This window comes from Silurus aristotelis (genome assembly GCF_946808225.1).
Source record: "Silurus aristotelis genome assembly, chromosome: 22".
Lineage (NCBI taxonomy): Eukaryota > Metazoa > Chordata > Actinopteri > Siluriformes > Siluridae > Silurus > Silurus aristotelis.
In genome coordinates, this window is record NC_139595.1 from 4,854,164 (window position 1) to 4,869,017 (window position 14,854).

Below are 14,854 nucleotides of genomic sequence, written 5' to 3' on the forward strand. Positions count from 1 at the left end.
GTTCATAATAGATGAAAGAGACATCCAGATGACCTCCACTGTTCTCCATATCTGCTACAGGGTGCATCATCTCCAATCCCAAAGCCCACCATACGATGCTCTGTGCAGCAAAACAAAGGCTGAAACATTTACGACGTTTAGCAGACGCCCTTATCCAGAGCGAAGAACGAATGCCATAAGCTTGCCTTGGTTTCGGAAAAGTTCTTGCAAAAAAAATGCTGGCTCATATTAGTGACTGAGAGAGAAATAAGATCAGCTCATTCAAGATAGAGGAGGTGCAGCTGGAGGTGGACAATGTGGAGTAGACTCCCTCAGAGGTGAAATCTAGAAAGCTCCAGATAATTAGAGATGTCTCAGTAACTGCTAAGTTCGAAAAACTATTACGTGACACGTCTCACGCAAATGCATGCACACATCATCTCAGACACACACTTGTTTTTTTGTTTTTTTAAATACAGACCAGCTTTATTTATGCTGCTTTCAGTCCAGCTTCCAAACCAAACATTTATTTTCATCTAGAAAATGAAGATCACAAGCAAACACATTTTCTGTGCAGTTTAGGTTCAACATGTCCCTCAATTCCCAAGCAGGTTAATCAGGAACATATCAGTTGACAGCTCAGAGAAAAAGAATAACATTTGCATTGAACACCCTTTTTTTTTTTTATTTAATAGCATTATACGCACATATGAGGTGATGTCAGTACTGTACAGTTTGATGCTGGTTATATAGGAAAGGAGGGGAAAGGAAAAAATAACAACAAAAAACCCCTGATTTTAATCTCACCAAAACAAAGGCCAAAGAACAGTTAACAGTTCTAAACATGAACCTGTCGAGAGCTACATTAATGTTTGGTGCTGGAACAGTCCTTTACATGTGGTCTGTGCTGCGTGGTGTTCGGATACCCGTCACTTTTTATTTTTGTTTAATAAACAATAATAGCGGCGTTATCATACAGACGTGTTAATAATGAGCAGGTGTCGATGGATTGTGAAATAGAATCTGATTAGGTTATAATTATGTCCGTAACAGAAATGTAGTTTCTGTTATTGCAACAATGAATAAACCAATAGTGCTTGTTTTTCTTTTTACCTTTTTCTTTTACATGATAAAAAAAAAAGACCAAAGAGTATATGGATCCAGTATAAAGTATCCAGTCTGTAGTTGTGTGTAGTATGATGTGAAGAAGGAACGAAATTGAGTCACATTACATTTTTTTCAACAATCAGTCTATTAAAACAGTTGTTTATACCATGGCCCATGAGAACTCATTGTATTATAGGATAAGTAAGTGAGCACTGAGATGAGGATTTGACACATTAACCCCCCCCCAAAAAAAAGCAGAGAACCTTCGACGGGCTCCTGCTTGTTCTAATTTACATGACCGATCCTAAGCTGATCTACAGAGCTGTACGCTGGGCTTGAAGACGCTTTTGAGTGTTACAGGTGAACATCACTGAGCGCTAGTTAACTGGCTGTGAAGGAGGTATTCTAAGCACAACGTTTTGGCACGGAAATATAAGAGAATCTGAGCATGCAGAACTCCCCTGCATCCTAGAAACGCTTCGGAACCGGATCTTATTTCCCCATGCTGGCATACACGGAGTCTGTGATTTAATCCAGTTTTTTAAAAAAACAAACAAAAAAAACCCCATTTCCTCAGTTTTTGTACCTATTTTAAGAGATGCTGAACGTGCTGTTAAAGGCAGGAAATGCAATAACAGGTATTCACTCTAGTTAAACAGCATCAAGGTCGGTCCTGCTGGTGAACAGTTCACAGCCTGTGGGCTCTATTCTAAACAAACCGAACAAAGTAGGCTCCTTCTCGAATTCGGTAAGCACGCAGATAAACTCTGTGTAGCTTTTTTGAAAGTGCAGATAAAAGTGTAGGAGTCTAAAAAATCTCCGCTGTCCACTACATTACTCACCAAGTTCATTTCTTCCCAGTTCTAGACTAGTTAACAAAACTGGAAGTACGTCAGTGAGCTATTTGTAACACAGCCCAAAAGCCCCTGGAATATGGAAGAACTTGGTGGTCATTATGTGTAGAAGATGACCTCTGGGATCTGGCCATCCTCGACGGAAGTGCCATTGTTGTTGCCGGCAGCGTAGCAGAAGGTGAAGCAGGTTTTGGTGCCGGATCCTGAGGACTCGTGGGTGACCTTCCGCATACCTTTAGTGCCATAGTGGGAGTCGGGACCCTGGAAATGCCAGGCAACATATCTAATTAATCCTCATTCAATTTAAATGAAAACTGCACAACGAAATGTGTACAGAGAAATTATTGGACTTTTTGTTTTACGGAGTAATCTCATTTTAGTAAAAATGCAGTGTTCTACAAGTAGAAATCATAATAAAACAACAGGCTTACATCTGAGCAAAAACTGCCCTTCATCAACACGCCTAATTTAATAATTAACATCTATTGATTTGGCTTCACTGAAATCAGAAAAAAGTGGATTCTTTTTCAAACTGGCAACAGAAAACAAGAATTATTTCGATGCAAAATCCCATTTTATTTGTCACATACACATTCATACAGAGTAGTGTAGTGAAATGCTTTATACCAGTGGTCCAAAACCCCCGAGCTGCAGACTGGCACCGGTCCGTGGGTCAATTGGTACCGGGCCGCACAAAAAGAATACATAACTTACATTATTTTTGTTTTATTTATTATCTGATTCTGAACGGTGTTTTATTTTGGAAAATTACCAGATTCTCTCCGCCACATCTGTCTATGACTCACTCTTGATGACGGTCATGATGCCTTGGTCACATGTCTTACCTACATCCACTATGTTCTTAAATGGGCTGCTCTGGCTGCTAAAGCATAATACATTACGGCTAAATTGAAAGCAAAATGAACAAAAAACACTACTAACACTACTCGTATGTGTACCGAAACATATAAAAAACACCAGTACGAACTTTTGGGTTTGGTACACATGCAATCCTTTTTACGTGTAGAACATAGTTACAAATTTGGAGTTTCCTCAGAAACGTATCAGATGACAGACCGCAAGTTTGTTTAGTCTCCGCCTCAAACTTTTAGTTCATTTTTATTATTATAATTAAACTTGAACACATACACAACAATGCCAGGGTTAACAAAAGGAAACTTAAGTTAGCGCAGTGTCCCTGTGGCTACTCGCTCTGTACCGGAAATAAGATTTCCTTTGCGCATGCATGAAATCCTTAAAGAATCCGCAGCGCTAGTGTTAGCTGCTACGAATCCATTCACATGTATACTGATGTATAACTACATACTTCCCTAATGTTAGTAAATTCGAAAATATATTTAGATACATTTCATATTAATAGATTTAAAATGAGAGCCAGTGGAATGTTCAAGCACAGAAATGGCATTGAATAAAGAACACTGGTCTTCTGGTATATGTTTATGTGTAATAACTCATACTAGCATACTCCAGTGATAGAACATAGCAGGTCTGCATTATGAACATAGACAGGTCAGAGTACTGAGCATGATGAGCCATACCTTGAGAGTAGCACAGGCTGTGTAGTTTACATTGGGCAAAACCTCCACTGGCTCCTTGAACATGACCCTAAAGGTACTCGAAGACCCGTCACAACTGAAACCCGTGTCGTTCTGACCAAGGACTGTATTACTGTCTGTGTGAATGATCTGAAAACCAGATTGATAACAGAATTCCCAATGCATTATTCACTTACAAACAATACTACACTTATGAATGAGCGAAAGATTTCAAGAACTCTACCTGGATGTTGACCTGATAGTCTGTGGGTCCGTGTATAGACCCGTACAGTCCAAAACCCACAACAAATATCCTGCGGTTTACACAGAATCTGTCACAGAAGAGAGGAAGAAAGAGAAATGAAGAACATTGGAAAAAAAAAATACAACTGGCACAAATTGTGTGATGTTTAAGCAGCATGTCTGTGCAGGTCTCAGATACTGTGGTTGGGTTATCCATCAGCTCATCAGAGTGGTGCATGATCTCTCATCACAGACCAGACAATATTGCACTACACATTTACAAACGTTTTATCACCAAATTAGTGGCAGTCTACACCAACTAGGCATCAAATTATGACCACCTGCCTAAAATTGTGTTGGTCCCCTTTTGCTGCCAAAACGGTCCTGAGCATTAACAGCATTAACTCCTTCAGCAATTTGAGCTACAGTTGCACGTCTGTTGGATCGGACCACACGGGCCAGCCTTCGCTCCCTACGAACATCAAGGAGCTTCATCAATGTTCCTTCCTTGGACCACTTTGATAGATACTGACCACTGCAGACCGGGAACACACCACAACAGCTGCAGTTTTGGAGATTTGGACACAATTTGTCCTAACTCGCTTAAATCCTTACACTTGCTCATTCGCTTGCTGCATAATATCCCACCTACTAACAGGTGCCAGGATGAAGAGACAATCAATGTTATTAACTTCACCAGTCATTTATTTATCATGTCATAAATGTTTTGCCTGATTGGTGTACACTGGTATAACATTTTGTTTATGTCATCAGAATTTTGGGCCACGGATTGCAAAAATAAAATAAAATCAAGAAACAAGAAATGCTGTAGTGCACATACTTCATACTTATTTTGAAAGCTGGTATTTATTAGTGTGTGTGTGCGAGAATGTTCTGACCGGATTCGATCGCTGGTCCCACTGTATCCCCAGCGGCTCTCCACCTGGGCGAAGCGTGTGATGCTGCACTCTTTCCCACGCAGACAGCAGCGGGGCCGGTCGATGAACTCCACTCTCGGTTTGGGATTCACTGTGAAGTGGAGGAACAGACTGACCACCTCCCTGTCTGTCAGAATTCCTGACTGAGCAGGACCTGCACACAGTGACATTAACAAACACCACTGCAGGACAACACATGCAAAGTCTAGCATGGCGTTTAAATTTAACCCTATTCAGCTAATCTTTAATCCCTTCATCCTTAGTGACGGAAGCGCCGGGTGTAAGAGTGCATGCTGTGAAATACCTGCTGCAAACTCCTCTATGGTCATTAGAGGAAAGCGGATAAGGGTGAGGGCTTTTCCCAGAACGCGCCTCTTGTTCTCGGGTGTGGGCTGCAGCTGCTGCCGGTGAGCCTCTGCCTCGGCCCAACGCACCGCCGCTCCGAACAACCGAACCTCCCGCACCCCGAGTGTGTCCCGCTCCAACACAGCTACAAGTGTGTCTGAGAAACAACAGCAACACGACAAACAGAAAATCAAATTTGGTTTGTTTTCATTTTTGCACAAAACATTATGATAACCTTACCAAAGCACAATTGTGAATTGCACCATTAGTATATTGAAATGAAAACATTTACCACAGACAACTTAAAAAAAAAAACATAACATCTTTGACAAACAGGGAATTTTTTTTTTCTAGGCATTTGACCTTGATTCTAAACATTATAATCAGTTAATCTGCTGGTTACAATATAAAAAAAGGTGCATTTATCCTCAGTCCTTAACCTTTTTGACCAGCAACATCTACAAATCTTCATCTTTACACCTGCTGAATTAGGAACTAAAAACTTATCAGGTACTTCTGTCTTACTGAAACTTTCTCACAAAAAAATGTTATAATTAGCTATAAATAAGAGGTAAATATAAATGCAATAAACCATAAAATAGTTTTCACATACATACCGAGATCTATGTCTGTGAAGCCTTCTGCAGCCAGAGCATCGCCCGTATTCTTGTCAATGTTCTCGAGGCACAGACTCGCCAGCTGAGGTTCATCGAAAAGTCTGGCCTAGATCAATAAAACAACAGTGAACAAAAATGTGGCTTTTTGTGTAAAATTATTCACTTAGCTCTATAAAAGGCAACCCAGCTTTTATGGTTCATCCAAAAGCTTAAAAATAAAGACTCCTAAAAAGCATTCAATAAAATACTTTCTCTAACAACTTTGAAAATCATCTAAGTGTGTGAAATTGCCGTAAAGCTTTGCAGAGCCATGCCTGTGTGAGAAGCATGAAGGCGTTGTCAGCCCGCAGGTTCTTCTTCAAGAACTCCACGCAATGAGCCTCCAGCGCCGGGACGGCGTATTTCTTTGCCGTGTACAAGGTGGTCATCACAGTCTCTGGTCCGATTTGAACCTCGTCGGAGTAGAGGAACCTGCGTGGGAAGCGTTTTAGCGTGGTGGAAATGTCAATTGTGCATAATGGGCAAATCATTCGGAGGGTCCAAATCTTACTTTAGCAAAGCCAGGAAAGCAGCGGGCTCTACGTCAGGCAGCTCGATCTCTGTGGAGGTGGTGGCCATGCCTCCGTTAAACATGGCATCAAATACTGCACTGCCGACCGCCAAAACAAACCTGCAAAAAATAACAACAGACTACATGACTATTTACAATTATATCGAAATAATTTATGTAATAAACTAGTCTTGTTTGGATAGTTCATAATGACATCATATGATGAACATCATAATGACAGTGGAATGACAAGGCTGACCTTTTATGCAAACTTATACAATCATGATATACCACACAATATTTGGTTGCATCCGTTTTATTGCTTTGGAAGAGAAAGCAATACTTCTATTCAAGCAATAGAGCTGAATTCTTGATTCTGATTGGCCAAAACGTTTTGGTACTTTTTCTGTAACCGAAGCTGTAGTTTAACTCACAAGAACATCTCAACACGCTTGTTCTTAGACACCAACCACGCAGAACATTATGACCACCTGCCTAATATTAAGTTGGACCCTTTTGTCCTCTACTAAAACAGTCCTGACCTGTCAAGCATTAACAGTTTTCACTTCTTCAGCAGCTTGAGAGCTTTTTATTATTACATTTTAATTTATTTATTATATTTATCAAATATTGATTAAAAAAAAAACAACAACATAAAAATAGTGTAAACAGCGCCTTTGTTTGTATTCTGCTTATAGAATTTCTGCATGTTGGCCATGGCGGTGTCTATTTTTTGAATCATTCGATAAATACTCTCTATCGCGATATATTGTATAACCGATTATCGAAACCACCACGGTTTTAGGAACAGTGACAGTAGACACAATGTAGTCGTGAGTTACCTGTGAGCAGGTATGCGTTGTACTCCCATTCCTTTACCCACCAGAAAGTGGACGTCACTCAGCACCTCGTTATTAAAGAGGAACGCAAATCTTTCCTTCACGGTACTTTTGGTCGCTTGCCAGTTATAGACGGGCTCTCGGTAAACCAGAACCGCAGCTGCAGCCGGAGGAGCAGAGAGTGAGGAGTGAGATGCAGGGGCAGGAACTGCATTGGACGCCGGTCCGGTCATGTTCGACGCAACTGCGGCCGCCATCGACCCCCCGATCGCCCCTGCTATAACTGAGCCCTGCGCCACGGCCTGCGGAAGCGAGTTGCGCATGTTTGGCGGAAGCCCAGAGACGACACCGCTGCTTTCGGAGCCGTTAGGCCCCGGTTGAGGGTTTGAGCGTCTTGTCGCGCTCTGTGAGCTTCCACTCGCACCGATAGATCCCCCGTTGCCTGCTGCCAAAGTGTAGCTACTGTTACTCGGCTGACTGTTACCCAGCGGACCGGGAGAAGGGAAATTCAAGCACGGGGCCCGACCGCCGTTGTCTCCAGCAGCCATCTTGGACTTCAACTTCTCCCTTCGAGGTCTGATTAGGTAAACAAGTTCTCTTCACGACACCCGTATTCTGACAAGCCGATGATTCGCTAGTCACTCTATTGGCAATCGGGCCAGCTAATGTGCAGTTCACTGGTGTATTCTCAGCCAATCATAAAACAGGAGGCGGGATCTCATGAGCCTATCCTCGCACAGGAGGCGGGGCTTGTCGGAAAACAGTCAGGGGACATAGTGAGGTTACACAAAGCATTTATTAATGTTATTAAAGATGAAAAGGAGCAAATAGTTTATCAGTCATTAAATACTCAATGAACGCAATTGTTGTTATGGCGGGGTATTTTATTTATAATAATACCTACAATACCTTAACATCAGCAGGAACAGCTACAACAAAAAAAGAAAGATTTTTTGTTACATACAAATAATTTTTTGTAGACCCCAGCAATAAGGTCCAAGAGTTTGGAGGCAGCTTGGAGACACTGGGGTTTGGATCCCTGACCTTCCAACCAGTAATCCAGAGCCTTAATCACTGGGCTACAACATCACATCCCAACAAATGATAATAATAAAATCAATATAAAACCCACAATATCCAATTCCCAATCCTCTTTACCAACATCTTACTGCAAACGTACTGTAGACAGGGTTTCACAAAATAATATCATGTCAAGTAACTTCAATCTGTTATTGTTCAACCAATTAAGATAATATATACCAAAGAAAAAGAAATGCAACTATATAAAATAATAGAGACATAATATAGTATACAGTATATACACAACACAATGTATAAATTCAAATAAAAAAAAGAGACCACTAGTAAGTAGTTATGCTAACAGACATATTGCACACAATGGACTGTTGTGACTAATGTGCTACAGACTACAAGACTATTGTCATTGCATTGGAAAGTGTTTGTACATGATACACAATGGCGCCCAGTATAAATAGTCCCTAGACAACCAAAATAAAAACATTTGATTGTATTCACTGTTTCACTGAATATATGCTATGATTTATTGGAACATGTAATTACAGATGAGCTGGCTTCTCCTCTCAACTCTCTGCTTCTAAAGCTACATAAGACGTGTGCATGTTTCCCAGAGGGCCCTTGAGCAAGGCCCTTAACCCTCTATGCTCCGGGGGTCCCTTACGAGGAAAATATCAAGGTCTGTGACGTCGGAGTGACATGGGGGCCGCCTTCCCGTGGGCTCACCACCTGCAGGAGGGACCGTAAGGGACTGTGCTGTGAGGATTGGGCAGCAGTCGAAGGCAGGGGGCCTGCTTAGACTGCTGCCCCCGCAACCCGAATTACGGATAAGCGGGAGAAAATGAATAAATGAATGAATGAATGTTTCCCAGATGAAAAAATAATAATAATCACCATGCTTAAAATTGTATATCCCCTTGGTTTTTAATTTGTCTCTCATGTTGCCTTTTTGAGACTCAACAAATGTTTTCAGTTGTGCTAAATGTGAAAATCTGGAACAGAAAATAATGTGCAGTTCCTGTACTAAAAACTAAGCAAAAACTAATTCTGACCAACCAGGCAACAACACGGTATTACGAAATAAAATAAGATATAGTGTCTTTTAGACTCTATAATAAATTAGATATATCTACTTTTTTGAAATAGCTTGTTTTGGCATTGTGTATTTGGCAAAGCGTAGGCAGATTTGTTTCCCGCTCTGTATAACGAAGACAGCAAATTTGTTATTTATTTCTAGTGCTGTCTATTGAAAAATATTGGGGAATTTCTATTGGGTGTACCAAAGCCATTAAAATTACAGGATTTCCGCGGACCTGGCAACACCACACCTTGGCCAAGGCTGTTTTGATGAGGACAGTTTTACTGCCGCCTTCAGGAGTAAAAGGAAACATCCGGACTGCATCAGTTTACTGCAAACACTGCAGCAGCTCTTTGTTCATTACAGTGCAGAAGGAAAGACTCTCTGATCCTGAACTCTTTCATTTTCTGTAAATATTTGTATACTGAGTTAAATCTACGGTTTCCCCCTATTACACCTACTGACTTTAAGAGAACCTGGTATAAATAGCATACATTCCTATTGATTGTCTTGCCAGGATTTCGTTTATAATGGATGCATAATTATGATGAATGTATATATGGAATGTATGCAGTTTATTTTGCAATCTAAAAGATGAACGAATGATTGAATGAATGATTGATTGGATGAAAGAAATATGAATAAATAGATGAATGAATGAACGACCGAATGAATTAATGGATGAATGAATGGCAGTCTGTGAGTCTGTCAAGAGTGTAAAATAATGATGTAGTTTTTTATTCTGTTGCAATAAGTTCTCACGAGGAGATTTTTCCACTTTAGACTCCCAATGTGATTCAGCTCATGCGGGTTTTCGGGAGCTCCTGGCTGTGGGCGGGAGTGTGAGAGCGCGAGAAACTCCGCCGCCCGCGCGCACGTACACACCACCCACGCCAAACAACCCTCCCCCCCCTCCCCACCCCACCACCTTTCCGCCCCCGGAGCTGGTCGTCTCACATCGTGACGTCACATCGGCATGAGCTGTTCCCGCCGCGCTGGTGCTGAAAACAAGATGGCTGTGCGCGTGCGAGCACAGGAGGACTGACGACCGGAGCTTTCACGAGATTGAGACGGTCCTGCGCGGAACAGAGGAGCAGCCGAAAGGGACAAAACTCACGGCGGAAGCTTATGTGCTGAATATCTATTTTATTTTACACCAAAAGCGTCGGGCAGGAGGGTGCGTGTTTGTGTGCGTGGGTGGGCGCGCGCTGAACGCGGGGCGTGTGTAAACCGGACATCACCGAATCACGGCACGTCCAGGCTGTCCCGTTCTCGACCGGAGATCTGGTAGAGGACAGCGGAGGACAGCACGAAGCGAAATCCCGTGACTGTCTGTAAGAAGCGATGTCACTCCTGTGTGTTGGGGGTGAGTTGAAAAGCGTCTTTAATTAAATATCTGTGTGTGTGTGTGTGTGTGTGTGTGTGTGTGTGTGTGTGTGTGTGTGTGTGTGTGTGTGTGTGTGTGTGTGTGTGTGTCCGTGTCCTGCTGAAGTTTGTGCGTCCACTCTAAAACTGAATGAAGCTTCTTATTTGGAGATAACAGTTTTTATTGTGAATTAAAAATTAAATATGTATTAATAACATAATTGGATCAAATATAATATAATAAAATATTAATAGGATATATATATATAATATATATGTTATAATTCCCTCTGTTTCAGACTGCTGACCGAATTAACATTCGATTCAAAATCTAAATTGAGTGTTAAAATCGAATTAATTGCTATTTGATGATCTTAATCGCTTATTCTTAATTGCAGTAGATTTTATTTTGTTTTGTGTGCTTGTTTTTATGACCCAGTCTTTACACGGGTTTTATTTTCTCCTGTACCCGATCACACAATCAGTTTTAATGACTCACACCGGTGTATCAGCCTCTTTATTACCCAGAGGGGACTCGTGATAGTTTGCCGCAGTTATTTGTTTATTTATTCATTTATCTGTTTGTTTGTTTTCCTGTGGCTCTGAGAAAAATCATAAAAGGTGTTTGGAACCCTGCATCACTATTGCAGGTGAAACCCGTCTCTCTCTCTCTCTCTCTCTCTCTCTCTCTCTCTCTCTCGCTCTCTCTTTCTTTTTCTCTATCTCCGATTCCGCAAGGGAATCCCGTGGGCGGCTGGCGCGCGCGCGCGCGCGTGTGTGTGAGTGTGCGCGCGTGCTCCGTCTCATCCAAGCCGCCATTCACGAAAAACGTTCACGCGCTCCATTCACCAAATCACGCTGCAGTGATAAAGCCCAAATGTGTTTAACCTGAAGCACCTGGATTTGGATTCAATAAAAGTCTTTTTTTTCCCACTAAGTCTTAATGAGGATCTGTATGAAGTGAATGTGTGTGTGTGTGTGTGTGTGTGTGTGTGTGTGTGTGTGTGTGTGTGTGTGTGGGTGTAAGAACCCCATGTGATCCCAACATCAGGTTACTGCCTTATGGGGCTTCTTTAAAGTGATCTGGTTTTCTCCCACCTCTTCAAAAACATAATCTGTAAGTGTGAACCGGTACTTGAGGTACTTGAGTACTTCATGTCCAGTGTTCTTAGAACCACCATTGTAACCCTGACCAAGATAAATCAGGTAATGAATATAAACATGAATCTGATGCATCCATTGGCAGAATGCAACATTATTGTAGTATTTTAATACTACGTGTAATTCTTATAGTAGTACATATATATTGGGAATGGGTAGCTCAGAAGTTAAGGCATTGGACTTTGGATCGTAAGGTCGCAAGTTCAAATCCCAGCACCACCAAGCTGCCACTGCTCAGCTAGAAGTTGCTCTGGACATGCCACATGCTGTAAATGTAAGAAACTGGACACTCGCCTGTATCAGATGTACAACTTTGATTCTTATGTTCAACGCTGAATTCAGACCAACCATTGCCAAGCTGGGCTTTTGTACTCTAGCCTGAAAGGCAAAAGCAAGACAAGCACCGCTCTAAGAAGCACTTAGTCACTACTGTTCCATTATTAGGCATTAACAAAATTCATTCAGCCTTTAGAGCACACAGAAAACATTTAAAATGTATTTAAAGGGAAAATCTGCTCTGGATGATTTCCATATGGATTTTTCAAATTAACACGTGATCTTCATTAATATCCTTAATTAAAATCAACCTGTTTTCATTTCCAGTAACAGTGTTTTAGAACCCCAATGCTGATTTCGTGTGTAAAAGAAGTTGAGTGAATTATGTCTGTGTGACCTGCCTCACAGCAGATGTTCCTGTGAATTATGTCGGTGTGACCTGCCTTGCAGCAGATGTTCCAGGGAATTATGTCGGTGTGACCTGTATCAAAGCAGATGTTCCTGCGAACTATGTGTGTGTAAACTGTCTGTAGCAAATGTTACAGTGAATTATGTCCGTGTGACCGGATTCATAGCAGATGTTATAGTGAATTATGTGTGTGAATTGTGTGTAAAAGATGTCTGTGTTACCTCTATCACAGCAGATTTTCCAGTGAGCTATGTGTGTGTGAATTGTCTGTAGCAGATGCTCCAGTAAATTGTGTGTGGCTATTGTGTGTAAAAAGATGTTACAGTGAGTGAATTGTGTGTAGCAGATGTTATTGTGAATGATGTTTATGTACTGTGGGTAAAAGTGAGTTGTTACAGCAGATTTTACAGCTTTGAGTAATGTGTGTGTGTGTGTGTGTGTGTGTGTGTGTGTGTGTGTGTGTGTGTGTGTGTGTGTGTGTGTGTGTGTGTGTGTGAGAGAGAGAGAGAGAGAGAGAGAGAGAGAGAGAGAGAGAGAGATGAGAGATTTGTTTTGCCTCTTATCCTAAAAGATTTGATCTGAAATTTGTTTTGAGAGATTGTTTTCTACTCAAGAGATAGAGAAAGAAAAAAGAGAGAAAGAACGAATACGGTCTACGAGTAAGGGCACAGCTTAAGATTCTCTGTTCAGAGTGAATAATGAATAAAGGAATCATGTGGAAGGTTGCAGAACGTGGAATGTGATCAGTGCCATATTCTTCTCCACTCATAGTCCCATTTGTGAGCATTTATAGCAGCCCGAGTCTCCACGCTACCCTGCGTTTATCTGGATGGATGTTATCTAATAACACTGTTATTTTGAGAAAGCAGGATATGAACTGACAGTATCAACAAAAAGAAAAATGCTTGTGTGTATATATGTGTGTCTTTTCTCACCCACACATCTCCATCTTTTGTTGTCCCACAGGGGATTTTAATGATATTGTCACATTACATAAAAAACAGGTCTTTTGTGGGGTTTATAATGATGTAATCCTTCTGCATCCTCCTTCAGATTCAAATGCTCTAACATCCTAATCTTCTGATTCACATGTGGGAGTGTAGGTGGTTTTATGTAATACATTGTGAGGTTTATAAGCTAGTTGTTCATCTCACAACCCACAATGGGACAGAAATCAGCATCGATAACTTGTACAAGCAGCTTGGTAACTAATCGCAGCCTGATAAGTTGAAATCACACCCAGTGGTTTTCAGCATTTAGTTCAAAACTTGAATACACTTGGTGTACAATCAAGTGTCTTCTATGAAAAAAACTTTTAGCGAGTGGATAAGACATGCTTAATTTATATTTACCTTACATTTCATTCAAATCTTCTTTTATCTTTATACTCTAAACACTAAATTTGTAGTATTTTTGAGAATAATTTTCCTTTAAAGTAATATATATTGTAATGCCAAACAGAGAGGCAAACATTTAGCTAGCTGAATGGAATGCTAAATACATAGCTAGCTAAACAGAAAGCTAACTAGCTAACAAATTATAGCAAGCAAAATGGAAAGTTAAACACATGGATTGTTATCTAAGGTCAACTTTTTGTTAGACCAAAACTCTGAACTTACAATTCAAGATGTTTTGTGAGTTTTCTGAAACTAGTTGTACATACATTAATGAGTGGATTTTCACTAATGCATTAGTCTTTAGTCTTATGTCTAAATAGAAATGCACTCATTCCAGAATAATATAGAATTAAGGAAAATGTTTTTAATGCTTTCTAGAATTTTATTAAAAAAAGTGTCTGGCAAACGTAAATGATCAATCTGGACTGAATGTCTAAACACGTAGCATTTATTTTTGAGGAAATTGATCATGAACTCTGTAAGTAGTGCAGTGTCACATTTTCTAATGATCCTTATTAAACACTGCTCAACCTGTCACCTTTCTGAGAACCTTTCTAGATTTGGAACTTAAATTCTCAGCTTTCGTACTCTATATAAAAATCATTTCATTTGGCATTCATTATCTATAAAAATGACCTACACCATTTGGTTTCTACAACACCTAGCATTAATAAATTCAATAAATTAGATTTACCATATTTAAATATTTAGTCATATAAGTTGTCCCACAAGCAGTCATACAATATGTATTCATAGAAATATGCTTTTGAAAACAGGGATTTTATTATTTATTTAAATTCTGATGCTATAACATAGCCTGCTTGGTTTAAAAAATAAATAGCTAAACAGCTAATTTCAGTAAATTTCTTCAGACTCTGAATCCATATATAGTCTGGCTTTAAGTGTTTGTTAGCTCGGTGTTGGAGGTTATCTCGTCATTCAGTCTCTTATTTATAAACACAATCTCAGGGTTCATTGATTACAATGTATTGTCTGTACGCGGCACTTCCTGACCTGAATTATTTATATTGGCAGTGATTTATGAGTTTGCTCTTATTATAAAGAGCCATTTTTTCCACTGCTTTCTGCAGTCCCAATTTCTTTG

General features: G+C 40.4%; 2 protein-coding genes across 3 annotated transcripts in view; one reads left to right on the top strand and one right to left on the bottom strand.

Moving 5' to 3' along the window:
• Window positions 1-435: 435 nt before the first annotated feature.
• btbd2b (BTB (POZ) domain containing 2b) lies at window positions 436-7,640 on the bottom strand. 2 transcript variants are annotated; one of them, XM_083526266.1, is made up of 9 exons: window positions 7,032-7,640; window positions 6,190-6,309; window positions 5,954-6,110; window positions 5,640-5,745; window positions 4,982-5,179; window positions 4,639-4,768; window positions 3,741-3,828; window positions 3,500-3,646; window positions 436-2,201 (listed from the first exon to the last, which is right to left on the bottom strand). In XM_083526266.1, the coding sequence occupies exons 1-9, from the start codon at window positions 7,574-7,576 to the stop codon at window positions 2,040-2,042; spliced, it is 1,653 nt and encodes a 550-aa protein (XP_083382392.1). In that variant the 5' UTR covers window positions 7,577-7,640; the 3' UTR covers window positions 436-2,039. The 2 variants fall into 2 exon arrangements, with proteins under 2 accessions (XP_083382392.1, XP_083382391.1); XM_083526265.1 differs by having other exon boundaries at window positions 4,639-4,831.
• The window catches only part of LOC310717891 (protein unc-13 homolog A), a 49,397-nt gene continuing 41,750 nt past the window's right edge, over window positions 7,208-14,854 (top strand). Inside the window, exons 1-2 of the mRNA XM_083526271.1 lie at window positions 7,208-7,612; window positions 9,925-10,507. Of these exons, the coding sequence (XP_083382397.1) occupies window positions 10,486-10,507 (22 nt within the window). The 5' untranslated portion in view covers window positions 7,208-7,612; window positions 9,925-10,485. The remainder of the gene's footprint in view (window positions 7,613-9,924; window positions 10,508-14,854) is intronic.

Bases quoted from the DNA above. Each gene is read 5' to 3' on its own strand.
- btbd2b (XM_083526265.1), bottom strand. From the start codon at position 7,576: ATGGCTGCTGGAGACAACGGCGGTCGGGCCCCGTGCTTGAATTTCCCT. The intron at 6,310-7,031 runs GTAACTCACGAC...TATTTTTTGCAG, and splicing joins CAACGCATACCTGCTCACAG to GTTTGTTTTGGCGGTCGGCA. The intron at 2,202-3,499 runs GTATGGCTCATC...TGGCATTTCCAG, and splicing joins CAGCCTGTGCTACTCTCAAG to GGTCCCGACTCCCACTATGG.